We start from the raw sequence: 26,771 nt of genomic DNA on the forward strand, positions 1-26,771 counted from the left end.
ATATTCTCTACATTGTATCACACTCTCCTGCTTAAAAACTACTGAGCAAGGCATTCCCCTTCTTTGAACAAAGATCCCAAGTTAGAGGCGCTGAAATACACTTTCTTTTGGATTCATGATTGCATGAAAGCCCTATTCCATGCTTGTTGAAATAATTCTCACTCAAGTCCAGCTCACCTAGACCCCATTAGACTTCCTGAGATTCCTATCTCCCAAAATCGAAATCACCTCCTACTCTGTGTATCTTTTATTATTTTTACTTTTTAAAGTTTTGTCAGCTGGGTGCAATGGCTCATGCCTGCAATCCCAGCACTTTGGGAGGTCGAGGTGGGCAGATCAGAAGGTCAGGAGTTCGAGACCAGCCAGGTAAAGCCCCATGTCCATTAAAAGTACAAAAATTAGCTGGGCATGGTGGCACGTGCCTGTAATCCCAGCTACTCGGGAGGCTGAGGAAGCAGAATCTCTTGAACCCAGGAGGCAGAGGTTACAGTGAGCCAAGATCATGCCACTATACTCTAGCCTGGGCAACAGAGTGAGACTCCATCTCAAAACAGTTTTTCTTTTTTTTTCTCTTCTATATTTCTACTGCACTTTGTTCATGTGACTAACAGACCTCTCGTCATATTATATTACATATACACTCACTGATTTTCCTCCTCCAGTCAGTAGGCTTTTTTCTTTTTTTTTGAGACAGAGTCTTGCTCTGTCGCCCAGGCTGGGGTGCAGTGATGCGATCTCGGCTCACTGCAAGATCCACCTCCCGGGTTCATGCCATTCTCCTGCCTCAGCCTCCTCAGTAGCTGGGACTACAGCCATCGGCCACCACACCCAGCTGATTTTTGTTTAGTAAAAAATGATTTTTTTTACTAAGCTGATTTTTTCTATTTTTTTAGTAGTGACGGGGTTTCACCGTGTTAGCCAGGATGGTCTCGATCTCCTGACCTCATGATCTGCCCGCCTCAGCCTCCCAAAGTGCTGGGATTACAGGCGTGAGCTACCGTGCCCAGCCGTCAGTAGGCTTTTGAGAGAAACAAGCTTATGATCTTCATATCCACAGTATCTAGCAGTGTATGACTGCTAAAAAGTGTTCACAAAAGCTTTTCATGTTTACAAAATAAATAAATCTAATCTCGGAATGCCTAAAATTAAGTGTTTCATCAAATAGTTTAGGGTAGGAATGTGTAAAAAAGTACAGGATAGCTCCTAAATATATGGGTAAACTAATATGAGAAAGTGATTCTGGACACTTGGACCACTTGCAGAGGTTAGGGCAAGAATAGTAAAAGCACCTAGGTTGTATCTCTCTCCTCACTGCTCTTTCCATAGTCTATAAAGTCAGGCTAGACTAACAGAACTACCGAGACATGCTCAAGACAGCAGAGGGGTGTTGGGGTGAGAGGAAAGAGAAATGAATAGAAAATAAATCCTAAATGTACACCTGTAAAAAGGGAATGCACACTCAGGGCTTGCTCATGACCATCACTGTTTTCACTACCATTATAATTAGCTACATTTACTTATCACTTACTTATGAGCTATCAGACACTATGCTAAAAACTGTACCACATCTATCATTTAATTTTCATGGCAACCCTACCAGTTCAGTATTACTCATATTTTACAGACAATGAAAGAAATCTAAAAACAATGAACTATATTGCCAAAGGTCTCACAGCTAACATGTTAAGAGATATGGCCTGAACGTTAATAAGGACCAGATCTCAAAACACATTCTCTTCCTGCTCTACTATTCTTGTACCAGAGGTGTACATAACTTGGGGACTGGTTTTACTGCTTTGCATTATTTAATTAACTTAGTAAGCACATGTCTTCTTTTCCCTAGTACTAAACTGTATTTTTGAGGGTAGAGTACATGTCAAATATTTTTTATCTTTTCCCTTGAATCTCATAATGACCATATAGCAATCATTCAGTATTTGATTAATTTATTATTATATCCGTGTACTAAAAGACATAAGAATTGAGGTGCACTAATCTTTAGTTGGCATGAAGCCAAATACAGTAATAGACGATTTATCCCCTTTGACAACTGTACATGTTGGGATAAGACTCAAAGTCATCAATAGTAATAGGCCCTAAAACATTAAGTCACAGCTACAAAATCAAGGATAGCTTGTGTTTATGTATACTGATAAAAATGATATCTAGGATATGTTATTCTTCCCTTCATATCTGTGTATAAAGATAATAATCATGATGAGCACCCATACAGTCTATTAAGCAAGTGAATAATTTATTTAAATGTGGAAATAAATATGCTTTAATTAATGGCAAAACCTGTCTTATTTATGTCACAGAAAGATGTAAAAACATGTATAAATGGACTGACATCTTCTATACAGGTTGAGTTTTAAAGTCAATTTCAGTACATAACACAAAATCAATTAGAGACAAATAATCCTTCAAATTACTGAAATCCTTGAAAATCCCTTACACTGCCTTTAAAGCATGGTATAATATAGTACCAGCTCTCAATAAATTCATCTCAGACAGTTTTCCCTTCTGCACAAAACAGATTACCATTTCTTCCGCTGCGTGCCATGTGCAACATTTGGCTGGTGTTTAGGAGCCATATTGAATGAAACAGCATACATTTACACACTGGAATCATATTCAACACCGTGAGAGACTTAAACTCTATCAGTTCCTATAACAGGTATAGAGAACTGATTCCATCTGAGAGAACAGCAGATTCACATCTTCCATATCATGCTTGCTAAGCATATGTTCACTGTGAAATGAGAGCTACAATTATCACATCACGTAAATTATTTGGTTTTTGCTTTGGGGTGTTTTGGTATTGGTTTTGATTTTTGGCCTGAGCCCAAAGATATGAATTTGAATAAATTACATTTCCAGAAATGTGACTCTACCGTGTGAGCTCTCTTGTTTATTCTGCAACCACAGATTCCTAGAATTTCAGGCACAAGTAATCGAATACTATAGTGTGTCATGTAAAAAAATAAAACAGCCCATCTTACCTTCATCTATTGATGCTTCACTACTGTATCCATCATACTCTGCGGATAAAGGACTGTATTTCTGCCTTGTTTCCCAAGCATAGTTCTTTTGTCTAGAATCTGCCAGTGGTAGTCTGGAATTGTGTGTTCTGGATAAGGCCTCATGATATTTACCCAGTGCTTCATCTTCACTTTCAGAGGACGAACCATGCTCATCTTTGTCCATGTAGGAATTATCTATTTGGAATGACATGAAGAACAAACCGTAATTGAAAAAAAATTTCCCTCCCCTCAACTGGCCCTGCTGGGCCTGTGAAATGAAAATTTTTATGCAATCAAATATGGAAAACTTGCTGAAGTTATACATATAAACACACACATATATACACACACACACATATATATACACAAATATATATATATACACACACACATATATACACATATATAACCTGAATTTTCAGATTTAAAGAAATACAATTTTTTCACATAAGAAGCCCAAGCTTTGGAAAAAGATCAGCTTGTATATTCTATTATATAAATAATATTTGTTAGTCACAGGGATTTTCAACCATGTTATATATAAAGGAAATTATAATACTTACCATTTTACATTTTTTGAAGTATAAGTAACACATAAGTGAAGTTCTAAGTATTGCCAGTACTATGCATCTGATTCAAATAATTCACATTAAAAGACACATTTCTGGTTCTCGTTTTGGTTGAAATTTTCAAAACTGATAATACTCAGTGCTAGCAGTAAAATACAGCAATGGACAGGTATACACTATTGGTGAAATTATAACTGATACTACTTTCCTAGACAGCAATTTGGCAAAATATATCAGACTTTTAAATCTGCATACTCTGATCCATTTCCAGGAATTTATCGATTCTATTTCTAAGAATTCAGCCTAAGAAATTAATTAACAGATGAGTAAAGACAGATTTTTGAAACAATTCACTGCATTGTATTTAATGGCAAAAGAGATAATCTAAATGTCCAACAGTGGGCTTTGTTTAAATAAATATGATACATCTATTCAATGATATACTATGCAGTCATTAAAAATGAGGATGTGAACTTAAAAGAACTCTCAGGGGAAGAATAACTACAATATCATGTTATGAGAAAAAAGGAGGTTAAAATGTAGAAGTTATAATTACATTCTCATTTGAAAAATATATATACACACGTGGCATGTACACACACATAATGCAGTCTAGGTATGCACAGACAAAACTATCTGTAAGGATATACACCAAACTGTTAACACTTACTGCTTGTGAAAGGCAGAATTTCTAAGAAAATTTTACTTAAATATACCTAAATTTCAAACAAAACTTTCAGGAAGTCTAAATTTTTTATTGTTCTAAAAAGCACTAGTTATTACCAGTTTTTTAAAAAGGTAACCACTTTGAAACTGCACAGTGGTGCAACTTTCTTAGAATTATTAAACAATTCTAGAAAGATGAAGAGACTACAGTAGTTAAAATTCATTAGTTCAACAGGGTTATTTTTCTCTTTATAGTCAGTTAAGATCATCTGTAGTAAAGAAATCGAGGCTGAAATTTGAGTAGGAGTTACAGAATAAGTAATTTTTAAATACAGGACAGAAACTAAATGCTTAGAGTTAGAAAAAGGTTATATGTCATCTAGTCTAGTCCTAGTTTTTAAATCAGTAAAATAAAGCCATAAATGGGTAATGCTATCACCAATGTCACATATTGTGACAGTGCTTGCCCAATACATAGCCAATAGTCACATGTGGCTATTTAAACTAATTAAAATTAAACAGAAATTAAAACCCAGTTCCCCATGCTATTAGCCACGTTTGAAGTGCTCAACAGCCACATGCAGCTAGTGGTTATTGTATGGAACAATGCAGAGATGTAAGATTTTTTCATTGTTGCAGAAAATACTATTAGACAACAATGAGATGGCTGAGCCATAAGACCTCCGACTCCCAGTGCAGAGCTGTTAGCATTTTGTTGGATACCACGGTGGGGATCTTAAAGCAGCAAAAGGTTTTGAGTCTCTTGAGGAGGGTAATTAGTCTGTGGCCAAACTTCACCTATTAAAAAACATTATCTAACGTAACCTGCATTAGAAATAGAGAAGAAAACCCTTCCTTTTTCTTTTCTTTTGTTTGTTTTTTTGAGGAGTCTCGCCCTGTTGCCAGTCTGGAGTATAGTGGCGTGATCTCGGCTCACTGCAACCTCCGCCTCCTGGGTTCAAGCAATTCTCCTGCCTCAGCCTCCGGAGTAGCTAGGATTACAAGCACCCACCACCATGCCCAGCTAATTTTTGTATTTTTAGTAGAGACAGGGTTTCACCATGTTAGCCAGGATGGTCTCGATCTCCTGACCTCGTGATCCGCCTGCCTCGGCCTCCCAAAGTGCTGGGATTACAAGCGTGAGCCACCGTGCCCGGCCTTCCTCCTTTTTCTATACCTGATAAACCCTGTGTCAGAATCTGGAACATAGGTACCAGTAATATTACCGTTCAGCTAAATGAAGGGTTAACCTATGGATCAAAAAGCTTTTGAAAATCATTTGGGAACATGCGTAAGTTTAGTACTGACTATATTGTGGAATATGTTAGAAATATTTGGTTTCTTTAGGTACTAGCATGCTTCTTAATGAAAACAAATTTAAAAAGTTAAAACCCTACATGCTACTTGTAATGTATTTATTATGAGTGTCCATTCTACCATTATTTTCTGAATAAAATATGTAAACTATTTTACATTATTTTTTAATTTTTGCTACTTTAAGCAGTAAGTCTATCAGAACTAAACTGGGCCTACCAAAGATCACTAAATCTGACAATCAAAAAATTGCTAGAATGGACGGGCACAGTGGCTCACGCCTGTAATCCTAGCACTTTGGGAGGCCAAGGCGGGCGGATCACGAGGACATTAAGAAGACTTTTCAGTTCTGCTACGATTACATACATAATAGGGACATTAAGAAAAACTAGGGCTGCTGAAAAGTTGGCCAAATAATGCAGGGACCAGGGGCAATACTTAGCGGCACAAATAACATGAATGGTCTCAAAGTGATTTTAGAAAAAATACTGAATGGCTTTAAAAATGTTTCCCAGTAAAAGGATTCAAGAAAGTCTTAAATGTAGACACATGAATAGGAAAGCTGAGAAATTTGGATGATGTTTTACTAATTTAAAAAATCAAGAGAAAATTTAATCATTCACACCAACATTAGGAGACCTCACCTTTTTCTGGTATTAACTTAGAATATTTTTCATCTTTACTCTTTGCTGTTCCTTTCTTGGCAGAAATTGCCTCAGTTTTCTTCAGTTTTATGTCTTCTTTTACTTTACAGTATTTCTTTGAATTTATTTGTTCTTCAATTTTCCCAGATAACTTATCTTTAGAATTAGTTGATGGTGCTGGATGTATGTCTTCTTTTATAATGGATTTCTGTGTCATATGTCTATTGCTTGTCAAAATACCTTTTAAAGAACATTCATTTCCTGAACATTCATTCCCTTTAGATGTTTTACTTTTAACACATTTTTCAGCTTTCTTTAAATGATCTGAATGCCCTAAATTGGGAAGATGTTTATATTTATTGAAATGCCCCATATTCTCTTGATCTCTTCCCAAATATACATGTTGAGATTTAGCATATTCTTCCTTTTCACGATTATCTGTACCAATGTATTTCTTTTGCTCATACAATTTGTTTATTCCATTGGCATTCTTCTGATTTCCTTTCATTTCTTGATATCTTACCTCCTTTAAATCATTCTTACCATTATTGGAAACTCCTAGTCCAATTGTTTTACATCTGTTGGTACTTTCAAGTTCTTGACAAATAGATCCAGCCCTTGTATTCTGTTTGATAACTGATATCCCACCATTATTCATGCAGCCTTTCAAAGAAGAATCACCAGTATTACCAGTATCTTGATATCCTGATAGAGTCTGTTGCCTATCATTAACATGTTTAGATACTCTTTCTTCATATATACCTTGATCTTGCTTTTGTGAAACTGAAGTTTTGCAAGTATTTATTTGCTTTGCTCTATGCTCTAAATTGGCTTGTGTTTTCTGACAATTAGTGTTTTTGGAGACTTCTGTTAACCCGGCATTTTTTTGGTTAGAAGTGTCTACAGCTTCTTCTGCTACAGAGCTTTCCTCTTCTGGGCGAAAGCCACTTATCATACTTGTTACCTGCTTAGCAACTGAGTCAGTTAAAGCATAGCTGACCTCCCCAACAGCAGTGGTCAAATCCTCTACAGCACTACTGATTGTGTCTACCAGAGAGGACACTGAAGGCAGATTCTGTTGGAAATTTCTGAAAAATGCCATTTTCTAATTCCTTGTTCCTAAAAGGTGCAGTAACAGAATTTTCTCTTCTCAAAATATCAACCACTTTGGAACTTGAATTTAACATTTACTTAAATGTTGCTATTCGTCAGCTCAATATTAGCAATTCACATTGTAGCTTTCAATCTTTCTGTAAATACATTATGCATTGAAAGAAATATGCTGAAGTAAAGATTCTTCCGAAAAACAAAAATCAAACCACTTGGTTTAAATGTTATGACATTTTTTCTCACTCCACAGCTATTGTAACAGCAGCAAGACAATATTTTTCCCTCAAATACTATTGGTTTTTATTCTATACCTGAAAGAAGAAGTATAAAAAGGATTTTTATTATGTACTTTTAGTTTGCTTATTAATAGTCTATGTAAGGGAACTACCCTATCTTACTAATAAACTACCCAGTATCATTTCAAATGAAGAAAAATATTAGAGGGAAATATCTAAACAATTTTGCCTAGTGGTAAGATTAGGGGAGAGGAGGTGTGGACATTTGCTGAGTGGCTACTATATGCCAGGCATTGTAATTGACACATTTTATCCCACTTGATCTTACAGTAATTCTAGGAGGTAAATATTATTATTCCTATTTAATAAGTGAAAGAAAAACAAGGCTCAGAAAAATAAAGTTCCCTGAGACATTTTCAAGGGATCCTCAAGGTCAAGACTAGTTTTACAATAACAGCAAGGGGTACTTAACTTTTTCGTTCTCATTGGCTCACAAGTGAACACGAGTTATCCAGAGGCTACATGCCAGATTGAATGTAGAGGCAGAAATGAGAATCCAGCTGTCTTCCATTATGCTAGTCATTAAAAAGATTTGCAAAAAGTATAACAAAATCACTCTTCTCACCATTTTTTCCCCATTTTCTTTTTGTTTTGGAAGATAGTTTTTTTTAATTTAAAGATGTTATTTATATTAATGTGTAATAGTCTTGTTTTTTTAAAAAATAAATATTTTAAATTTTCTCAGTTTTAACTCTAATATGGTACATATCAATAGATAAAATCCACATAAACAAAAAGCTCTTTGGGAGTACTTAATAAAATTTGTACAAAGTTGTCATTAAACAAAGGAAAAGCCAGAAACGCTGAACCAGTGAATTACCAAAGGCTGGTAAAGAGATACTTTTAGCCAGTTCTTTCTGCACAAATGATCAAAAAGCAGGACTGGAGTGGATTATAAGAAGCATTGAACTTAACCAAATTAAAACTGTATAAAACACTATTTATAGTTTCTTAATGCAAAAGTCACAACATATAATTTAATAACTTATAGATTCTTGTAAGTAACAGGGCTATCACCTTTTAAGTTATCAGATGTAACAGAAAAGCATATCTCCAACACTTATCTCTGTACACAGATAAGTAAAGCAAGATTTCTCAGCTATTTTTCATCACATTCTTCTAAATTAACACTTTGCTTTTATAATTTCCAATTTGTTTCTGCTATCATTTATATAAACCAGTCTTTGGAAATAGAAAATTTTAAAAACTCTTGTAGTAATTTAAAAAACATTCCAAGGAAAATGTTTCCATAAGAGAAAGAATGGTATTTACAGCCCTCATCTTTCCTAGTAACGCTATAATATATGGTGCCAAAGGAGGGAGCAGAACACTATTTTTTATCATCACAATTTATATATAAATTAAGTTACTAAGTAGAACCACCTCCAACTCCTCCAAACAATAAAATTACCCATTAGCTGAAAATTAAATAGCAGGTAAAGAAAAAGGGTGAACACTTTCAAAAGTGTTCTAGGGATGTGGAGAAAAAAGTTCTCTAAAGAGCTTCTTGGACAATGGAAATATGCTACATAAAGTAACAACATACTTCCTTCTTTCTCAAGCGTATCTGTTCCTATCATAGGCTCAAAAGTATATCTTACATATGAAAATTAAAATGTCATTTTGTGATAGTAGACAATTCACCTTTATGTACTAGCAATTCATGAACAACGGAAGGACACCTGAACATAATTTACTCAACAGATCTTTTACAGAACAGTAGCTCAAATATTAGTTTATTGTATGTCACAACCAACCTTTTTATTGCATATATTAAAATAAGTAAATAATAGTACAGATAAAGAGAACAAACAAGAGAAGCAGCAATATGATACTTACAAATTTTATCTTGTGAATTCTTCCTTGTACTGTATTCTGAACCAAGATCTGGAAACCCGCCAACATTTTCAAAACAGAACTTCTTATTAATATAGAGAAAAAGGAGCAGCATCAAGATAATAAACACCCCAACAGCTGACAAAAATCCAACTGCCTCTGGAGATACTAGAGAAAAAAAAGTCACAGCTGTAAGCATTTATTTTTCTTTAAGCTACAAATAAGAAGGAAACCCCAAACATAAGTTAGCTTACTACCTTATTTGAATCATATTTTTTAATTGTCATAGTTTAAAAATAGTTTCATTTATAAGAAAAACAAACTGCAAAGTTTGATGACAGTTGTTCAATCTATTCAGCAGCATTCATTCAAATTTTCTAAGTTTCCTTAAATATTCAGAGGAACAATCTTAAAAGACAGGAGTCAGCCAGGCACAGTGGCTCACACCTGTAATCCCTGTAGGAGGTGTGATTGTGGGAGGCCAAGTCGGGAGAATCTCTTGAGGCCAGGAGTTCAAGACGAGCCTGGCCAACATGGTGATACCCTGTCTCTACTAAAAATGCAATACTTAGCCTGGCATGGTGGCACATGCCTGTAATCCCAGCTACTTGGATGGCTAAGGCATGAGAATCGCTTGAACCTGGGAGACAGAGGCCACAGTGAGCCAAGATTGTGCCACTGCATTCCAGCCTGGGCAACAGAACAAAACCCTGTCTTAAAAAAAAAAAAAAGACAGGAGTCTATAAAATAGGCAATCATCATATGTTTAATCCATCGAAGAGCACTGCAAAAATTTGAAAATAAGAATTAGAAAAAAGGCCAGGTACGGTGGCTCATGCCTGTAATCCCAGCATTTTGGAAGGCCAAGGTGAGCGGATCACTTGAGGTCACGAGTTCAAGACCAGCCTGGCCAACATAGCGAAACCCTGTCTCTACTAAAGTACAAAAATTACCCAGGCATGGTGGCGGGCACCTGTAATCCCAGCTACTCAGGAGGCTGAGGCAGGAGACTCATTTAAACCTGAGAGGCAGAGGTTGCAGTGAGCCGAGATCACACCACTGCACTCCAGCCTGGGTGATACAGTGAGACTCTGTCTCAAAAAAAAAAAAAAAAAAAAAAAGAATTAGAAAAAAGTTATATCCCATGCACGGATATATTACTTAACAAAATTTATGAGAACACATATCATTATTTTTATCTCTAAAAGCTTCAATCGCTCTTTCTTAGTAAACTTTGTATTCCCTAATGTGGCATTTAAAGCTCCAGCCTCCCTTTTCAATACTATACTCCAGTCAAATGTTGTACTCATTGCCTCAGAATCTGCAATATTAAATACCACACTCCTTGTTTTTATTGATCCTCTTCCCTTGCCTAGAACAACCAACGCCTCTCTACTATATCCTACTCATTCACTCAACCAACTTATATATTTGGAGCACCAACCATATACCAGGCATTGTTATATAAACAGTTCCTGAGTTCCTTGAACAATCTGGTGAAGACAGATACAACACAGCGTAATAAAGGCAATATAGTGTAATAAAGGCTATGATTGGGAAAGAACAGGGACTATGAGAACACAGGAACACTTATTCCAGTGCTGAAAGATCAAGAAAGGTTTTCTGGAAGTTATGGACTCTATGATTATATTTTAAGAATTAATAAGAATTACTTCAGGCAGAAATAACATGCGCAAAAGCCCAGAGACAGAGGATCATGTTATATTCCAGAAACTGAATGAAATTCTGTTATGATAAGCTACTAGATTTTCAAGAGAATTTGGTCTCAAGCAAATATATGAAATCACCTAGAGAGGTTTTATACAGTGGGAAAAGACAAAAGACAGCTTCTCCAGTCCTTGGCAATCTCTCTTCCAACTTTTTTATTATTTGTCACTATATCAGTCATTTGAAGTTAAACAGGAGCTAAGTTTTTGTATCCTCCATGTCTTACAGATAATATTCAAGTATTAGCTGAGAATGATTCTAAGTTTCAAACACCCCTACAAAGATCCCTGTATAATCTACTCTTCCTCCTCTATCATTCAAGCAGCAACTAAAATGTTGTTTTCTCTAAGATTCTTAAATCAGAGAGCAATGGCAAATAGTATCTTAACTCATTTGTTAAAAATGAAGTCACCAATTGGTCAATGATGAGTGCTTTGATTTCCTTTTTCATTATTTATAAAAGTTAGGCATACGAGGTATAGAACTGAATAAGACATTATATCTTTTCAAAGCGGGGTCAATGGTGTTGCAGTAGAAGATGAAGCAGAGTAACACTGTAAGGCAGGGGCAATGGGAGTGAGAGGAGGAGTGAGAGTAGGAGGCAGCAGGAATGGTAGGAGTGCTAGCTGGATACCAGGCTGGTGCTGAAGGACAGATCTTGCTCCTAGAACCAAGAAATTATAGCCAGACATTAGCCTTGCCTGTCTTGTCCTCAGGCTGAAGCACAGCCAGGGAAGAAAACTATTTTAATAAAAGAAGCTAAGGTATATGACATAAAAACAGTGGTATGTATCAAGCCTGAGATATGGAGTAAAAAAGAAAACAGAATAATTAAAATCAACATTTAAGATAGCCAGGAAAATCAGAAGCAGAACATAATCTGTTAGGAAGAGGCAAAAAAGAGCAGTATTTCAATATTACACTGTAATAACAAATATATATAGGAGTTCCTCTTTTAGTCCAGGCTCAAAACACTCAGACATTTAATGCCTTAAGTGGCTACACAAGATTAGATATCATGCAGACTGAAAATCTCCCATGTCTTGGAAAACTAAATGAAAGAGAAAATGTAGCTCATGTCACTTAAGAAAGCTAGTTATCGATAACAAAAATAGCAACAAAAACATATAGCATATACTATATACCACTCACTGTTTTAAGCATTTTATATATATTAACCCATTTAATCTCCACAATGATCCTATTATCATCCCAATTGTAAATTGAGACAAAGAGATATTAAACTATGTGTACAGATAGTAAGTCAGGATTCAAACCCTGTCTGGCCCCAGTGTCTGCGTCTTAACTACTACTCATACTGCTTCTGTTTACCTTCTCTCCTCTTCTTGCCTCTTTCTATCCCTTGCCTCAATCCTTATTTCTATGTTCCTCTTTCATCTTTCTCTTGCCCATTTTAAAAATTCAACCTAGTAGGAGAGATCCACTATAAGCAAGTAAGTATAACATACAGTAAATACTATAATAGAGATATGAATATAAATTATTACTGGAACACAAAGAACCAGTACCTGAGAAAGTCACAAAATGCTTTAGAAGAGATGATACTTGAATAGGGTATAAAAGATTAATAGAACCTCTATAAATAGTAAAAGTACATTTGAAATAGCATGGTTAAAGACACCTGGCATTTAATAAGACACCTGGTAAAATATACCTGGCATTCTATAAGCACTAATGGGTAATAATCACAGCTGTCATATTTATTTACCTCTGTATCTTCGAAGTACCTAGGACAGCACCACATAGCTGACATATAAACATCTGTGGACAAATGGATGGATGAATGAATGAATTAATAAATATATGTGTATTCAGGAAAGATCAAGAATATACCAGAGGAGCTGTAACTGGAGATGAAATCAAGGTCCATATTGTCAAAGAACCTTGAATATCATCCAAAAAATTTTGCATTTGGGGAGTAACATGATTACAAGTATGTCTTGTAGAACTATATTGGTTTAAAAAAAAAACTAGAAAACTGAAATATGGTAGCAAGTCAACAGTGGTAAAATATCTTCAGTTCTTTAAGTAGTAGCAGTGGTAACAGAGAAGGGTGAAATCTAGTCTTTATTCAAAGAAAATTGATAATGATCCACTTATGTAAATTTAGAGAGTAAGAAAGAAGAAGAGTTGAGGTTAATTCTAAAGTTTCTGCTTTGAGTGACCAGGTAAATGGTAATGCACTAACCAGAATGAAAAATATGAGAAGAAAGGCATTTGGATTAGAGCATGGGAGGAAAGAGGAAAATAGAAGCAGAATGATAGATGATTAGTTTAGTTTTTGACATGCTACATTGGAAATGCCAACAGAATATTTCACAGAGGGAAATATGAGTATGATGTTCTGGTAAAGGTCAGGTTAGTTAACAAAATTTGAAAATTTTCCCTCTTTTTTGTTCCTCTTATTCCACATGAAACACTTCACTCGCTAAATAAAACCAAGCTGGCAAATGCAGGTGCCAGGCTTTATTAATGGTAAATATATTATGTTACATATCTTTAGATAAATACATACTGTGGCATCAGACAAATTAAAAAAAAAAAAAAAAAGCAGCTTGCTCCACTAGGAAAAGGTGAAATATGCCTGCTGTAAACATACTATTCACATAATTCCCTGACTGAATGCCTGTTTTTTACATTCATTAAAAATATTTTATCTATTTACAATTTTAAAACAGTAATATGGTCATAGACAAGAAATAAAATATCTTCTAATAAAAATATTTAAAATCCTCAAGCTCATTTTTCATCCTTAGCTGAGAATTAAACTAATATTTATTATTTCAAATATATTATAATGATACCAGAAGTTAGCCAGTAACAGTTCTGAGTATAAAACTAAGAACTGTACAAGTAAATCCCACCTGTACATAAAACTGCAATAGAAGACATACTGAAATTAAACTAAAGATATGAATACTGTAAACCATGCTTGTCCAACCCATAGCCTGCTGGCCATATGCAGCCCAGGATGGCTTTGAATGCAGCCCAACACAAATTTGTAAACTTTGTTAAAATCTTATGAGTTTTTTTTGTTTTGTTTTGTTTTGTTTTTTGAGACGGAGTCTCGCTCTGTCGCCCAAGCTGGAGTGCAGTAGCGCCATCTCGGCTCACTGCAAGCTCTGCCTCCCAGGTTTACGCCATTCTCCTGCCTCAGCCTCCCAAGTAGCTGGGACTACAGGCACCCGCCACCTTGCCCGGCTAGCTTTTTTTCGTATTTTTAGTAGAGACGGGGTTTCACCTTGTTAGCCAGGATGGCCTCGATCTCCTGACCTCGGCCTCCCAAAGTGCTAGGATTACAGGCTTGAGTCACCGCGCCCGGCCGAGTTTTTTTTACAATTTGTTTTTAGCTCATCAGCTATCATTAGTGTATTTTATGTGTGGCCCAAGGAAGCCAAAAGATTCAACACCCCTGCTGTACACCATCAATTAAAAAATTACACAGATTTAGACCTCACTAATAAAAAATATATTCTCATTCATTATAGGAGTAGAATTTCCCCCTAAAATCTTTTTATACTATGAATCTGCTTACAAAGTCATTCTGCATAAGTATTTCTAAAAATATGGTTAATTTATCTATACATGAAGCTACCTTCTTTCAAGCATTCTAGGCCATCCACTGCAGGAAAATAAATCTATTTAAATACATATGCCTCTTAAGGAGGATCTTCAAAATCTCCATTTATGCCAGGTGTGGTAGCTTACGCCTGTAATCCCGGCACTTTGGGAGGCTGAGGCAGGTGGATCACCTGAGGTCAGAAGTTCAAGACCAGCCTGGCCAACATGGCAAAACCCCATTTCTACTAAAATTACAAAAATTAGCCAGGTGTGGTGGTGGGCACCTGTAATCCCAGCTACCCAGGAGGCTGAGGCAGGAGAATTGCTTGAACCCAGGAGGCGGAGGTTGCAGTGAGCCAAAATCACACCACTGCACTCCAGCCTGAGTGAGAGTGAGACTCCATCTCAAAAAGAAAAAAAAAATTCTATTTAAAAGCACACAGTCAATAATTAGTTTAGGTTAATATTACACATCTGAAGAATTAAATTTGTTGAATATAGTCAATAACTCAAATTTCACTAATGCACTGTTTTCCCATCCAAATTTGCAAAGTTTTAATGTGGTAAACAACAAAACCAAGACCAACTAAAAACCTGAACAATATCAAACACTTAAAAAGTGCTTATTATTTAACAGGGACTATTTTAAGTGCTTTACAAGCATTATCTTACTTAATCCTCACTGCAACCGTATTTTACAGATATAGATACGGAGGTTCACAAAGAGTAAGTAAAATCTTCAAGATCTTAAAATTTTTTATTCAGTGACACAATCTGGATTTGAACTTGGGCACACTGACTCCTGAACCCAAACTGTTAACTGCTAATCTCTTAGCTTCCCATTTGCCAGATATTATTATAATTGTTTTCATTTTAAAATTTAATGCTGAAGACAATTTTATGATAAGTACTATAATATTATCTTAGTCTTTAGATTAGTAAATTGAAGTCCAGAGAATAATTAAGTTGTCCAAGTTCACAAATCTATGAAGTGGTAGAACCTGGATTTGAACCTAGACATTTTGATTCCAGAATCCATGATCTTAAACACCAATACTGCTCCTTGTACGCCAACCTGCATATAAAAGATAAGAAAATGCTACGTGACCAAAGTAACATAGCTTACTATATATATTATGTGCAAATGTTTTATTTATAGCTTTTATATATGTTAAAAAATAGCAAGCAATTTCAGCTTCCTCAAAGTAAATACATGAATTTTAAAACTGGAATCGTAACTTTTTTCTATTCAAGTTACTATTCAAAATATTTTAGAATTTAGAATTAAGTTTAAAAACCAAAATATGCAGTACATCCTTGTATGCCACATTTGAAAAGCTAATAAAACACATACGAATTAAAAAACTAAAGGTACTCTGTAGAAAATAAGCTTGATATTCATTAGTAGTGTTCAATAAAGAATATTAACTGCTCTCTGTGAGCTATATCATCCGCTATATGAATTACCTAAAGATCATACTGCAAAGTGAGAAGGGGCACTAGGTACAATATCTCACCAGAAAATGTAGAAAGTTTAGTCCTTTCAAGACTAATGATTATTTGTGTTATGTATACTGAACTGGCTCTGGAAGTTATCTTTATATTTAGAAATAAATGTATGTGTTTACAAAAAATAAACTTTAAAAACACCAATTTTTAAAATTTTAAGCTTCAGTAACAGTGGTAAAATTCATTTTAATTTCTACAGATAAGTTGGTCATTAAAAAGATGATAAAATTACAATCTTACTAAAGTCAAAGCAAGAGCAAATACATTTCAACTTTGCAAGTATTGTAGATTTCACTTAAATTCTGCATCATATTTTGTTACGAAAGAACATTTTCTAGCTAAGAAAATTTTTTCTGAGAAAAATGCTAGGATATACATAAAAACAATTAAACATATGGGGGATATTTATCTACTAAACCAAAACATTTTCAATTTTGATTTACTTGGACCACAATAATACTCTAAATAATACTTCTATCAAAACAAATTAATTATAACTTCTAATATAAATTTTGCAAGACTATTCTATTCATTATATCTTAAATGCAAAATTAAACAAAAAGTACCTCTGCTTCATCTAATTATTTTTTTAAAAAGATAAAAAGCAACAACTTACAATTTGCATTATAAGGGATGTATTGCTGATTTGTCCTGCTGGGCATGAAACACTAATCCTCTAACTCCATGTCATGGATACCTTAATAATTCATTTAATAGATGCAATTCTATCTCTTGACCAAAATGTGAACTATCAAAGGCAACTTTCATTGAAAAAGATATATGTGTTTTACATTTAATTAGCTCTAAATATTTTCCCCATATTTTAATCAGAAAACTGCTATAATTTATTTTGCTCTGGGTTTGGACATAGATAATTATTCATAATTCTAAGAGATAATTTAGGAAAACAGAAGGTTAATATGTTTCAGTTTCCTTTTATAATATTTCAATTAGTTCACAAATAAAATTTCCCTCAAATTTTTATATTACATTATAAATGACACAAAACTGGAAAGAATATATGTAAATCAAAAAAAGAATGTAGCAATGCTAGCTGTTAACCCCAGATTTTATAAAAACCAATCATTACAAAGAGCATTTACTGACAGAAGTAACACAATTCACTGGTGAGTAACTTAAAGGGACAACGGATGAAGGCATAGATGGCAGTGATGTGAAAAACTAAGATCTTAGGGGAAAAAATGCCCTCTAAGAGAAACAGTTACCTACCTGGTCAGGTTGATAAAAGACATGCCACTCAACTTGTTTCAGAGTTCAAGCCATGAATAGATTGAACCTGTATTTCCTCTAAGTACAATGCAATAAATTGAAATTTCATTTGAATATCACAACAAAAAACCCTAAATCAATCTAGAAGAAACTGGAAAAAACAGAAAACCCAAACACTTATCAAGTATGGAAAACCAAATATAAAGTATATTTAAACCACATACTTCTTACTTAATAATACTTAATGTACTTCATATATTTAAACCAAATCTTAATATAAAACTGTGTCAATCTCTGGCAGAGACTTTTCTTCAAGGACAGTCTTGATTGAGGCTTCAGAATTATGATTCCAATGAAGTTTAGACTAAGAAAAACTTATTTTCCTGGCAAATCTCTCTATAGCAAAGCATAGTCATTCTTTTGAACAACAAACTAGGGTTGACTATGTCAAATTTGTTCATTACCTATTCAATGTGTATGGATTCCTTTAAAATTACCTGAATGAGAAATGGCATGGGCAATATCTAAGGTCACCGCTTCCTCTCCTTTACTTTTTCAATGATTCTTTGTTCTTTCTTTTCAATAAGATCTTCATTGCTGAGCTACTATGAGTAAGATTTTGAATTCAACACCAGCCCCAAGGGAATATTCTGGTTAAAGCCAATCTGTGATTTCAACCACAGTTTTAGATGTGCTTATTTCAAGGTTTAGTTCAAACCCATCAAAATTCTGGTAAATACAAAGCAGTTTCATTCAAATCTCTCAGAGAGACACCATCTTCCTCTTAAATTTTAATATTAGGACACCTGGTTTTCTTCTTGAAATGATCAAAACATTGTTCGCTCACTCAAAAACCATCTTTCCCCTTACTAAGCCTGATCCATTCTGAAGAGAAGTAGTTTTTCCTGAAAACATTGAAGGGTTCAATAGATTTGCTGTGTACGAACACATAAATAGGCAATCAAAGGTTCATCTAACCTTACCAGCATATCATGTTTTCTTATCCACTCAATAAATGAGTCCAGCATACTTTAGTGATGACAAGAGCTCAATATCAACATCATACTGTGTTCCCACCCGAATATAGCAATTGGAATGTTCTACTCACTTGCATTCTCAACGCATATAGAATAAAAAATGTGTAGCTCCATTTGCAAAGTGATACCATTCCACCTCTTTGTTGATATATCAATATCAGATATAGTAAAAGCAAAAATATTTGAAATTTTAAAGAAAAACTACTCTAAAAGCTTTGCAAAGAAGATACAATCCTTTAAGTTTAGGTACTGATAGAGTTCTGAGTAACCTCTGAACAAGCATCGCAGTTTTGGAGCAGAATCATGTGAGAAACAGTTTGAGTCTTTGTCCTTAGAGATTGAAATATAAATTTTAAGTAATTAAAATAAAGTAGGACCTACTTTCAATAAGTAAGGTATTATAAAGTAAGAAGTAGTGTTACAAGGGTCACCAGCAACCAAATCAACATTAACTGAAGAAAGAATTTGTCAATCAAAAAGAGAAAAGATAAGCAATGAAATGATGAAATTAAGAGATGTAAAATTTGGTGGTATACCATGACACGTCTTTCAGTGGTATCCATTTTAGTTAGATATTTTGGGAGATATATAAACCCGTGTTACTTAATACCTTTACCAATGACCTGAATAAAGGAATTGAGAATATGTTCATTAATTTTGTAGAAGGTCCTAGGAATACTAGGTAGGGCATGACTGCTAATTCGCTGAAAAGAAATTAAGATACACTAAGGACCTCAATATATTAAAGAAATAACACATCAAAACAAAATGAAATTCAATATGGATAATTTCAAGGTTACTACTCCATTAGGAGCCAAACACTAATAAATGTTAATGAAAATGTTGGCTCAGCAAAATGTGTCAGGAAAAAAATTAAAATAATATAATACAAGTCAAATAGAAATCAGCAGTATAATGTTTCTAACTGGTGAAAACTAATCATTCTACTATGCGATCTGATTCTGATGAAGCAATTATGGTCTCCAATTTCAAAGTAAAACTGAGAACACCTAGTAAAAATACATCTGAAGACTTTCACAATAAGGAAAAAAAAATTTTAAAGCAGAAGAAAACAAACAGAAACAGCATTTGTTAAAAAAAAAAAAACTAAAAAATCATTTGTGAATAAAATTAATGTGGGAAAAATATTAAAACCAGTATTTGTAAGGATTTTTCCAATATTTAATGCATTTTAAAAGGGAAACTGTTTCCTAATCCTGCTAAAGAATATAATGCAATGGCTTAAAGAGAGCAAGTTAAGAAGCATTGCCAGCAAGTGACTGATCAGCAAGCTGCTTTCCAGAACAGTTTGATCTTTGATGAGTTCATCACAGTCTACTGTCTTATCCTCACTTTCAGAAGACCAAAAACTTGTCTTTTTTCAGGGCCTAGAGGGCCTATGTGAGGTAAAAAATGAATAGAGGTAAAGAATCTAGCATTTAGATCCTGTTACACAGTAGCCAAATAAACTCAAATGGCAGAGGATATATGAACAACTTAAAATTTACACTGGAGAAAACTCCATTAGAATAACAGAAATGTTAACAGAATGTCAAACCAGGACACACACATCTTCCTGGTATTAGAGTACCTGAAAAGCTGAAACAGTAATTAAAAGGTTTCTTGGCAGGCACAGAATGAAAACTAAAGGGAAGAAACTCTACCAGATACCAATAATTATTTTAAAAGTAGAATAATTAAAACCAGATGATATTGGCACAGGAATAGATAACATACCAAAAAGCCAGACATAGACACTTGCACACATAGATTCTGATGTATGACAAAGTTGGCTGCAGAGCAGTGGGTGAGTGGGGGATCATGTTTTCAATGCATTGTGTTTGGAAAATCGAGAATATAACGGAAAAATGAATTTACATACAAACCAATTCTAGATAGATTATAGATCTAAGTGTGAAATGTGTTAGCCAATCAATATTGCAGAAAAAAATACAAATACTTTTCTTCATGATCCCAAGGCAAAGGATTTCTTACTAAACAAGACATAAAAATCATAAATCACAAGAGAATACTGATAAATTTTATTACATTAAAATTTAAAATTTCTGATCATCAAAAGATATCATATAATGACTAGGGAAGCCAAATAATATATTATATGGAATAATGTATTTGCAACACATAATCAGGAGGAGAAGGCTCATATCTAAATATATTAAAAATGTGTAAAAACATTTTTTTAAAGACAGCACAAAAAAAATGGGCAAAGTCCTGATCAGGGTTATCACGAAGGATAAAATAAAAATGGCCAATAAATGTATGAAAAGGTATTCAACTTTGTTATGTATCAGAAAACTTCAAATTACATCATAAAGCAATATCATTATTCCAGAATGGCCAAAATTTAGAACCTGTAATATGAAGTATTCGTGAGGAAGTGGTACAATTGGAAATCTTTCAGACGATAAAAATCTGAGACTCAACAGTGGAGAAAAAAATTCATGGATATATACTCATACACTAGAAAATTATGTAGCCATAAAAATGAATGAATAATAGTTACATGCAAAAAACTGAAACTTGGAAACATGAGGTTAAGCAAAAGAAGCAAGGCAGAAGGGGCAAGATTCCAATATAAAGTTCAAAACAGGCAAAACTAATCTTTCAAGGATGTGTACTTAGGTGGTAAAACTTAAAGCAAGCAAAATTAATGTCCATAAAAGTAAGCAGAAAAGACATAATACTAAGGAAGAGTGCATGGGGGCTTTTGAAGAAATGGCAGCATTCTACTTCTCTACCTGGGTTCTAGTTACACAGGTACTTGCTTTTAAATATTATTCTTCATTTTGTTTCAAAATTTAAAAAGAACTTAAAAAATGTATAGTTCTTATGGGCAGTTTATCTTGGTTATGGTGATACGTGGTGAATCATTCCAGTCTGCAAGAGCTGCTATCTGAATGACCCACTTACAATTTTGTCCCTCTCAGTCTAATCTTACCACAGTGTCCAGAATGAGCCCTTCAAAATATAAATCAGAACTGACTGTCCTCTGGTCAAAACCTTCCAATGGCTCCTCACTTCCTGCATGATCTGGCTCTCTATGACTATTCTGACCTCATTTCCTACCACTTCCCTACTAGCTCATTCCACAGTCTGCCTTGATGTTTCTCAAGTATTAGCCAGGTTGTTTTTCCCTGGATGTTCCCCCTCTGCTTTGATGGCATTTTCCCAGATATTCACATAGCTGATTCTTTCACCTCCTTTGAGTCTTTGCTTAAACATTACCTTCTTAATGAGAACAACTCTGTCAACAATATTTAAAAGTGCAACCCATTAACACCCATACCTCACCTTTTCCCTGGCTTATTTTTTGTATCTCTTATCTTCTAAAATACCAAATAATTTATTACTTTTTACATCAGTTGTTATCTGTCTTCCCATACTAGCGTGTATGCTTCAAAAAGGCAGGAAGCCAGCTGACTCTCAGATCTATGAAAATAAATGCTTATTTTTTTTTTTTTTTTTTTTTTTTTTTTTTTTTTTTTTTTTTTTTTTTGAGACGGAGTCTCGCTCTGTAGCCCAGGCTGGAGTGCAGTGGCCGGATCTCAGCTCACTGCAAGCTCCGCCTCCCGGGTTCACGCCATTCTCCGGCCTCAGCCTCCCGAGTAGCTGGGACTACAGGCGCCCGCCACCTCGCCGGGCTATTTTTTTTTTTGTATTTCTTAGTAGAGACGGGGTTTCACCGTGTTAGCCAGGATGGTCTCGATCTCCTGACCTCGTGATCCGCCCATCTCGGCCTCCCAAAGTGCTGGGATTACAGGCTTGAGCCACCGCGCCCGGCCCATAAATGCTTATTTTTATTTGTCACTGATATTTGGGATAGATTGCTAGGCAATAATTATGAACATAAATGTAATTTAAAATGATGAATATAAATGTAAAATATAAATACTAAGACCCAAATCCAGAAATACATGGAGAAATACATCCAGAGTTAGATTTATCCCCACTATGTAAAAATAATGTAACATTAGAAAATCAACTGATAGAATTCATCACACAAACAAGTTAAAGGAGTCAAGACACCCTTTCAACAGGGCAGAAAAAAAAAAGTTATTAAGAAACCTCAACAGCAACCTATAATTTTAAAAAGAAAAAAATTAGTAAATTTGAACTGGAAGGTAACTTACTTAGCCTGATAAAAGAAATCAGCTAAAATAATATAGCAAAAAAAATTCATGAGAATATATTACAATTCAAAAGTATTCACTTTAAAATCAGGAACACAGCAAAGTTGCTTGCTTTTTTTTTCAGCACTAAAGCAGAGGTTTTAGGTTGCCCTGGATTCAAAACAACATTCAATTTCTAGCCTCCATGAACCTCAGTGAAAACAAGAGTCCTTTATTATTCTAACAATAAAACTTCATTCTTAAGAGGTTAATGAAAAACATAATTCAGTCTTAAAATGTGTTTTTAATCACAAAAGGATGAAAACTATGAGGCACACAGAAACAAGTTTTAAAAAGAAGGCATCCCAGCACTTTGGGAGGCCCAGGTGGGTGGATCACGAGGTCAGGAGACCAAGATCGGCCTGGCCAAGATGATGAAACCCTGTCTCTACTAAAAAAACAAAAAATTAGCCTGGTGCGGTGGCGGACACCTGTAATCCCAGGTACTAGGGAGGCTGAGGCAGGAGAATCTCTGGAACTCAGAGGGCAGAGGTTGCAGTGAGCCAAGATTGCGCCACTGCACTCCAGCCTGGGTGACAGAGACTCTGCCTCAAGAAAAAAAAGAAAAGAAGGCATAAAATAGCCCTAAAGAAAGTAGGAGGACATAAAAACAGCAAAAAATTAAATTCAATAAAAGCAACAGAAGTATCTAAGAACATTTTCTTAGATTTTGTGTGTGTGTGTGTGTGTATGCGTATGTATGTGTATACGCGCACGCATGAGGACGGAGGACTAAAATAAGATGAACATACTTTGGCAAGTCTAATAAAAATTACAACAAAAGTAATTCAAGGCTTACTCTGCATCATGCACTATCCCACGTATTTTACACGTATAATTTCATTCAAGTTTCACAACAACTCTACTACCCTTGCAGAAAAGGAAACCGAAACATGTGATGAAATAATTTGTCCAAATTCACAAAACCATTAAGTAGCAGAGTCAGGATTCAACTGTCTGGACTAATACAATACTTACAAATATAGAATACCGTACATGAAAATAGGGAGATAACCATAAATATATACGTATACAATTTTAAAGCAAATACTTGACATACCACGTAAAAAATGTATTTGTATACATTTGCAAATATCTGTAAAATAAAAATAAAATCAAAACTTTAAAAACATTTTTATTAATACATAATTTTTGCACATATTCATGGGGTACATCTGGTATTTTGTTACAAGAATAGAATGACCAACTTGGAGTACTTCAAGGTATCCATCACCTCCAGTATTTATTATTTCCATGTGTTGGAAACATTTCAAGTCCTCTCTTCTAGATTTTGAAATACACAATATATTGTTGTTACCTAGTCGCCCTGCTCTGCTACTGAACATTAGAACTTATTCCTTCTATTTAACTATGTTCATATGCATTAATCAACCTCTTATTCCCCTATCCTTACCACACACACCATTCTGAGCCTCTGATATTTACTATTCTACTCTCTACCTCTATGAGATCCACTTTTTTAGCTCCCACATATGAGTGAGTGCATGCAATGTCTTTCTGTGCCTGGCTTATTTCATTTACCATAATGACCTCTAGTTCCTTTCACGTTGCTGCAAATGACAAGGTTTCACTCTTTTTATGGCTGAATAGTATTCCACTGTGTAAATTTACCACATTTTCTTATCAATTCATCTGAAAATGGACACTTACATTGATTTCATATCTGTGCTATTGTGAATAGTGCTGCAAGAAACTATGGATGCAGGTATCCCACTGATAAAAACTAATTTCTTCCCCCTTAGATAAATACCCAGTAGAAGGATTTCTGGATTGTATGGTAGTTCTATTTTTACTTTTTTGAGATATCTCCATACCGTTTCCCATAGTGGCTGTACTAATTTACATTCCCTCCAACCGTGTATAAGAATTCCCATTTTTCTGCATCCTTGACAACATCTGTCATTTTTAATCTTTTTGATAATAGCCATTTTAACTGGTGTAAGATGATATCTCATTGTGGCTTTGGTTTGCATTTCCTTAATGATCAGTGATATCAAACTGTCTTTTCAGAAATGTCTATTCATCTCCTTTGCCCACTTTTTAATAGGATTATTTATTTTTCTACCAGAGTTTCTTGTAAATTCTGAATATAAGTTCCTTGTCAGATAAAGTCTGCTAATATTTTATATTTTCTCCCATTCAACATGTTGTCTTTTTGCTCTGTTGTTTCCTTTGCTGTGCAGAAGCTTTTTAGCTTAATATAGTTCCATTTGTCTATTTTGGGGGTTTTAGCTTGTGCTTTTGAGGTCTTAGCCATAAAATCTTGCCTAACCCAATGTCCTGAAGTGTTTCTCCTTTTTTCTTTTAGTAGTTTTATAGTTTCAGGTCTTACGTTTAAGTCTTCAATCAGTCTTGAGTTCATGTATGTATATGGTGAGAGATAGGAATACTGTTTCATTTTTCTGCATATGAATATCCAGATTTTCCAACACCATTTATTGAAGAGGCTATTCTTTCCACAAAATATGTTCTTGGGGCTTTTGTCAAAATCAGTTGGATATAAATATGTAGGTTTATTTCTGGGTTCTCTATTCTATTCCATTGGTTTATAAGTCTGCTTTAATATCAACATCATGCTGTTTTGGTTACTACGGCCTTGTATTTTGAAGTCAGATAGTATGCTGCGTCCAGCTTTATCCTTTTTGCTCAGGATTGTTTTGGCTATTTGGGCTATTTTTTTAGTTCTATACAAATTTTAGAGTTGTTTTCTCTATTTCTGTTAAAAATGACACGGATATTCTGACAGGGATTGCACCGAATGTGTAGACTGCTTTGTGTAATATGGTCATTTTAATAATACTAACTCTTCCAATCTATGAGTATGGGATGGCTTTCCATTTGTTTGGGTCCTCTTCAATTTCTTTTATCAGTGTTTCACAGTTTTCCTCATAGACGTCTTTCACCTTCATGGCTAACTTTATTATTTTATTTTGTTTTCCATACCTGTGGTAAAAGTGATTGCCTTCTTGGCCTTTTTCAGCTACTCATTATTGGTGTATAAAAATGCTATATAAAATTAAACAAAAAAAATCCTAGAAATAAAAATGATTAATACTTTTTTCCTATGTACAAATATGAGAACTCTGTCTTAAAAACAATCAAAATTCAAAGTTAAACAAAATAGAGGGCAAAATTTAACATATGGTTTTAAAAATTACTCAAAAAAGCCTTTAATTTTTTAAATAAAGAGCATTAATAAACCTTCAAGAATAATTTCTATGGAATCGTCACTAAAGAGGAATGTTTATTTCTTAAAAGTTAAATCACTCTTAAAATTGAAAAAATATCCAACTTCAGAGTAATAAAGCAATTTTAAATATTTTTTTTTACTTTCAACTTTTATTTTAGATACTGGGGGGTATATGTACAGACCTGTTACATGGTGATTTATATTGCATCCAGGTAGTGAGCACAGTACCCAATAGGTAGTTTTACAACCCATGCCCCCATGCCCTCTCTAGTAGTGTGCAGTGTCCACTGTTCTCATATTTATGTCCCTGGGTATCCAATGTTCCATATGAAATTTAGAATGGCCTTTTTTTCTAATTCTGTGAAGAACTACATTGGTAGTTTAATAGAGATAGCATTGAATCTGTAGATTGCACTGGGTAGTGTGGCCATTTTAACAATATTGATTCTTCCAATCCATGAGAACAGTGTTTTCTTATTTATTTGTGTCATCTCCAATTTCTTTCAGTAGTGTTTTTTAATTTTCCTTATAGAGATCTTTCATTTCACTTCCTTGGTTAGATGTATTCCCAGGCATTTCATTTTTTGTGTGGTTATTATGAATGGGATTGTGTTCTTAATTTGATTCTCAGTCTGGGCATTATGGTGTATAGAAATGCTACTGATTTTTGTACATTGATTTCGTATCCTGAAACCTTGCTAAAATTGTTTATCAGTTCTTGCAGCCTTTTGGTGGAGTCTTTAGGATTTTCTACATGTAGAATCATATCATCAGCAAAAAGAAGCTATTTGACTTTTTTTTTTTTCCTATCTGGATGCCTTTTATT

The 26,771-nt window shown here is 34.4% G+C and overlaps 1 protein-coding gene across 5 annotated transcripts in view; it reads right to left on the reverse strand.

Annotated features, from left to right (window-relative positions):
- The window catches only part of SYT14 (synaptotagmin 14), a 216,707-nt gene that overhangs the window by 138,544 nt on the left and 51,392 nt on the right, over nucleotides 1-26,771 (reverse strand). For all 5 annotated transcript variants that reach the window (XM_025399223.1, XM_025399213.1, XM_025399245.1 and 2 more), the window contains 2 exons: nucleotides 9,462-9,626; nucleotides 3,003-3,218 (listed from right to left, as the gene is read on the reverse strand). In XM_025399223.1, coding sequence (XP_025255008.1) covers nucleotides 3,003-3,218; nucleotides 9,462-9,626 — 381 coding nt within the window. The remainder of the gene's footprint in view (nucleotides 1-3,002; nucleotides 3,219-9,461; nucleotides 9,627-26,771) is intronic.

This window comes from Theropithecus gelada, chromosome 1, assembly GCF_003255815.1.
Source record: "Theropithecus gelada isolate Dixy chromosome 1, Tgel_1.0, whole genome shotgun sequence".
NCBI lineage: Eukaryota > Metazoa > Chordata > Mammalia > Primates > Cercopithecidae > Theropithecus > Theropithecus gelada.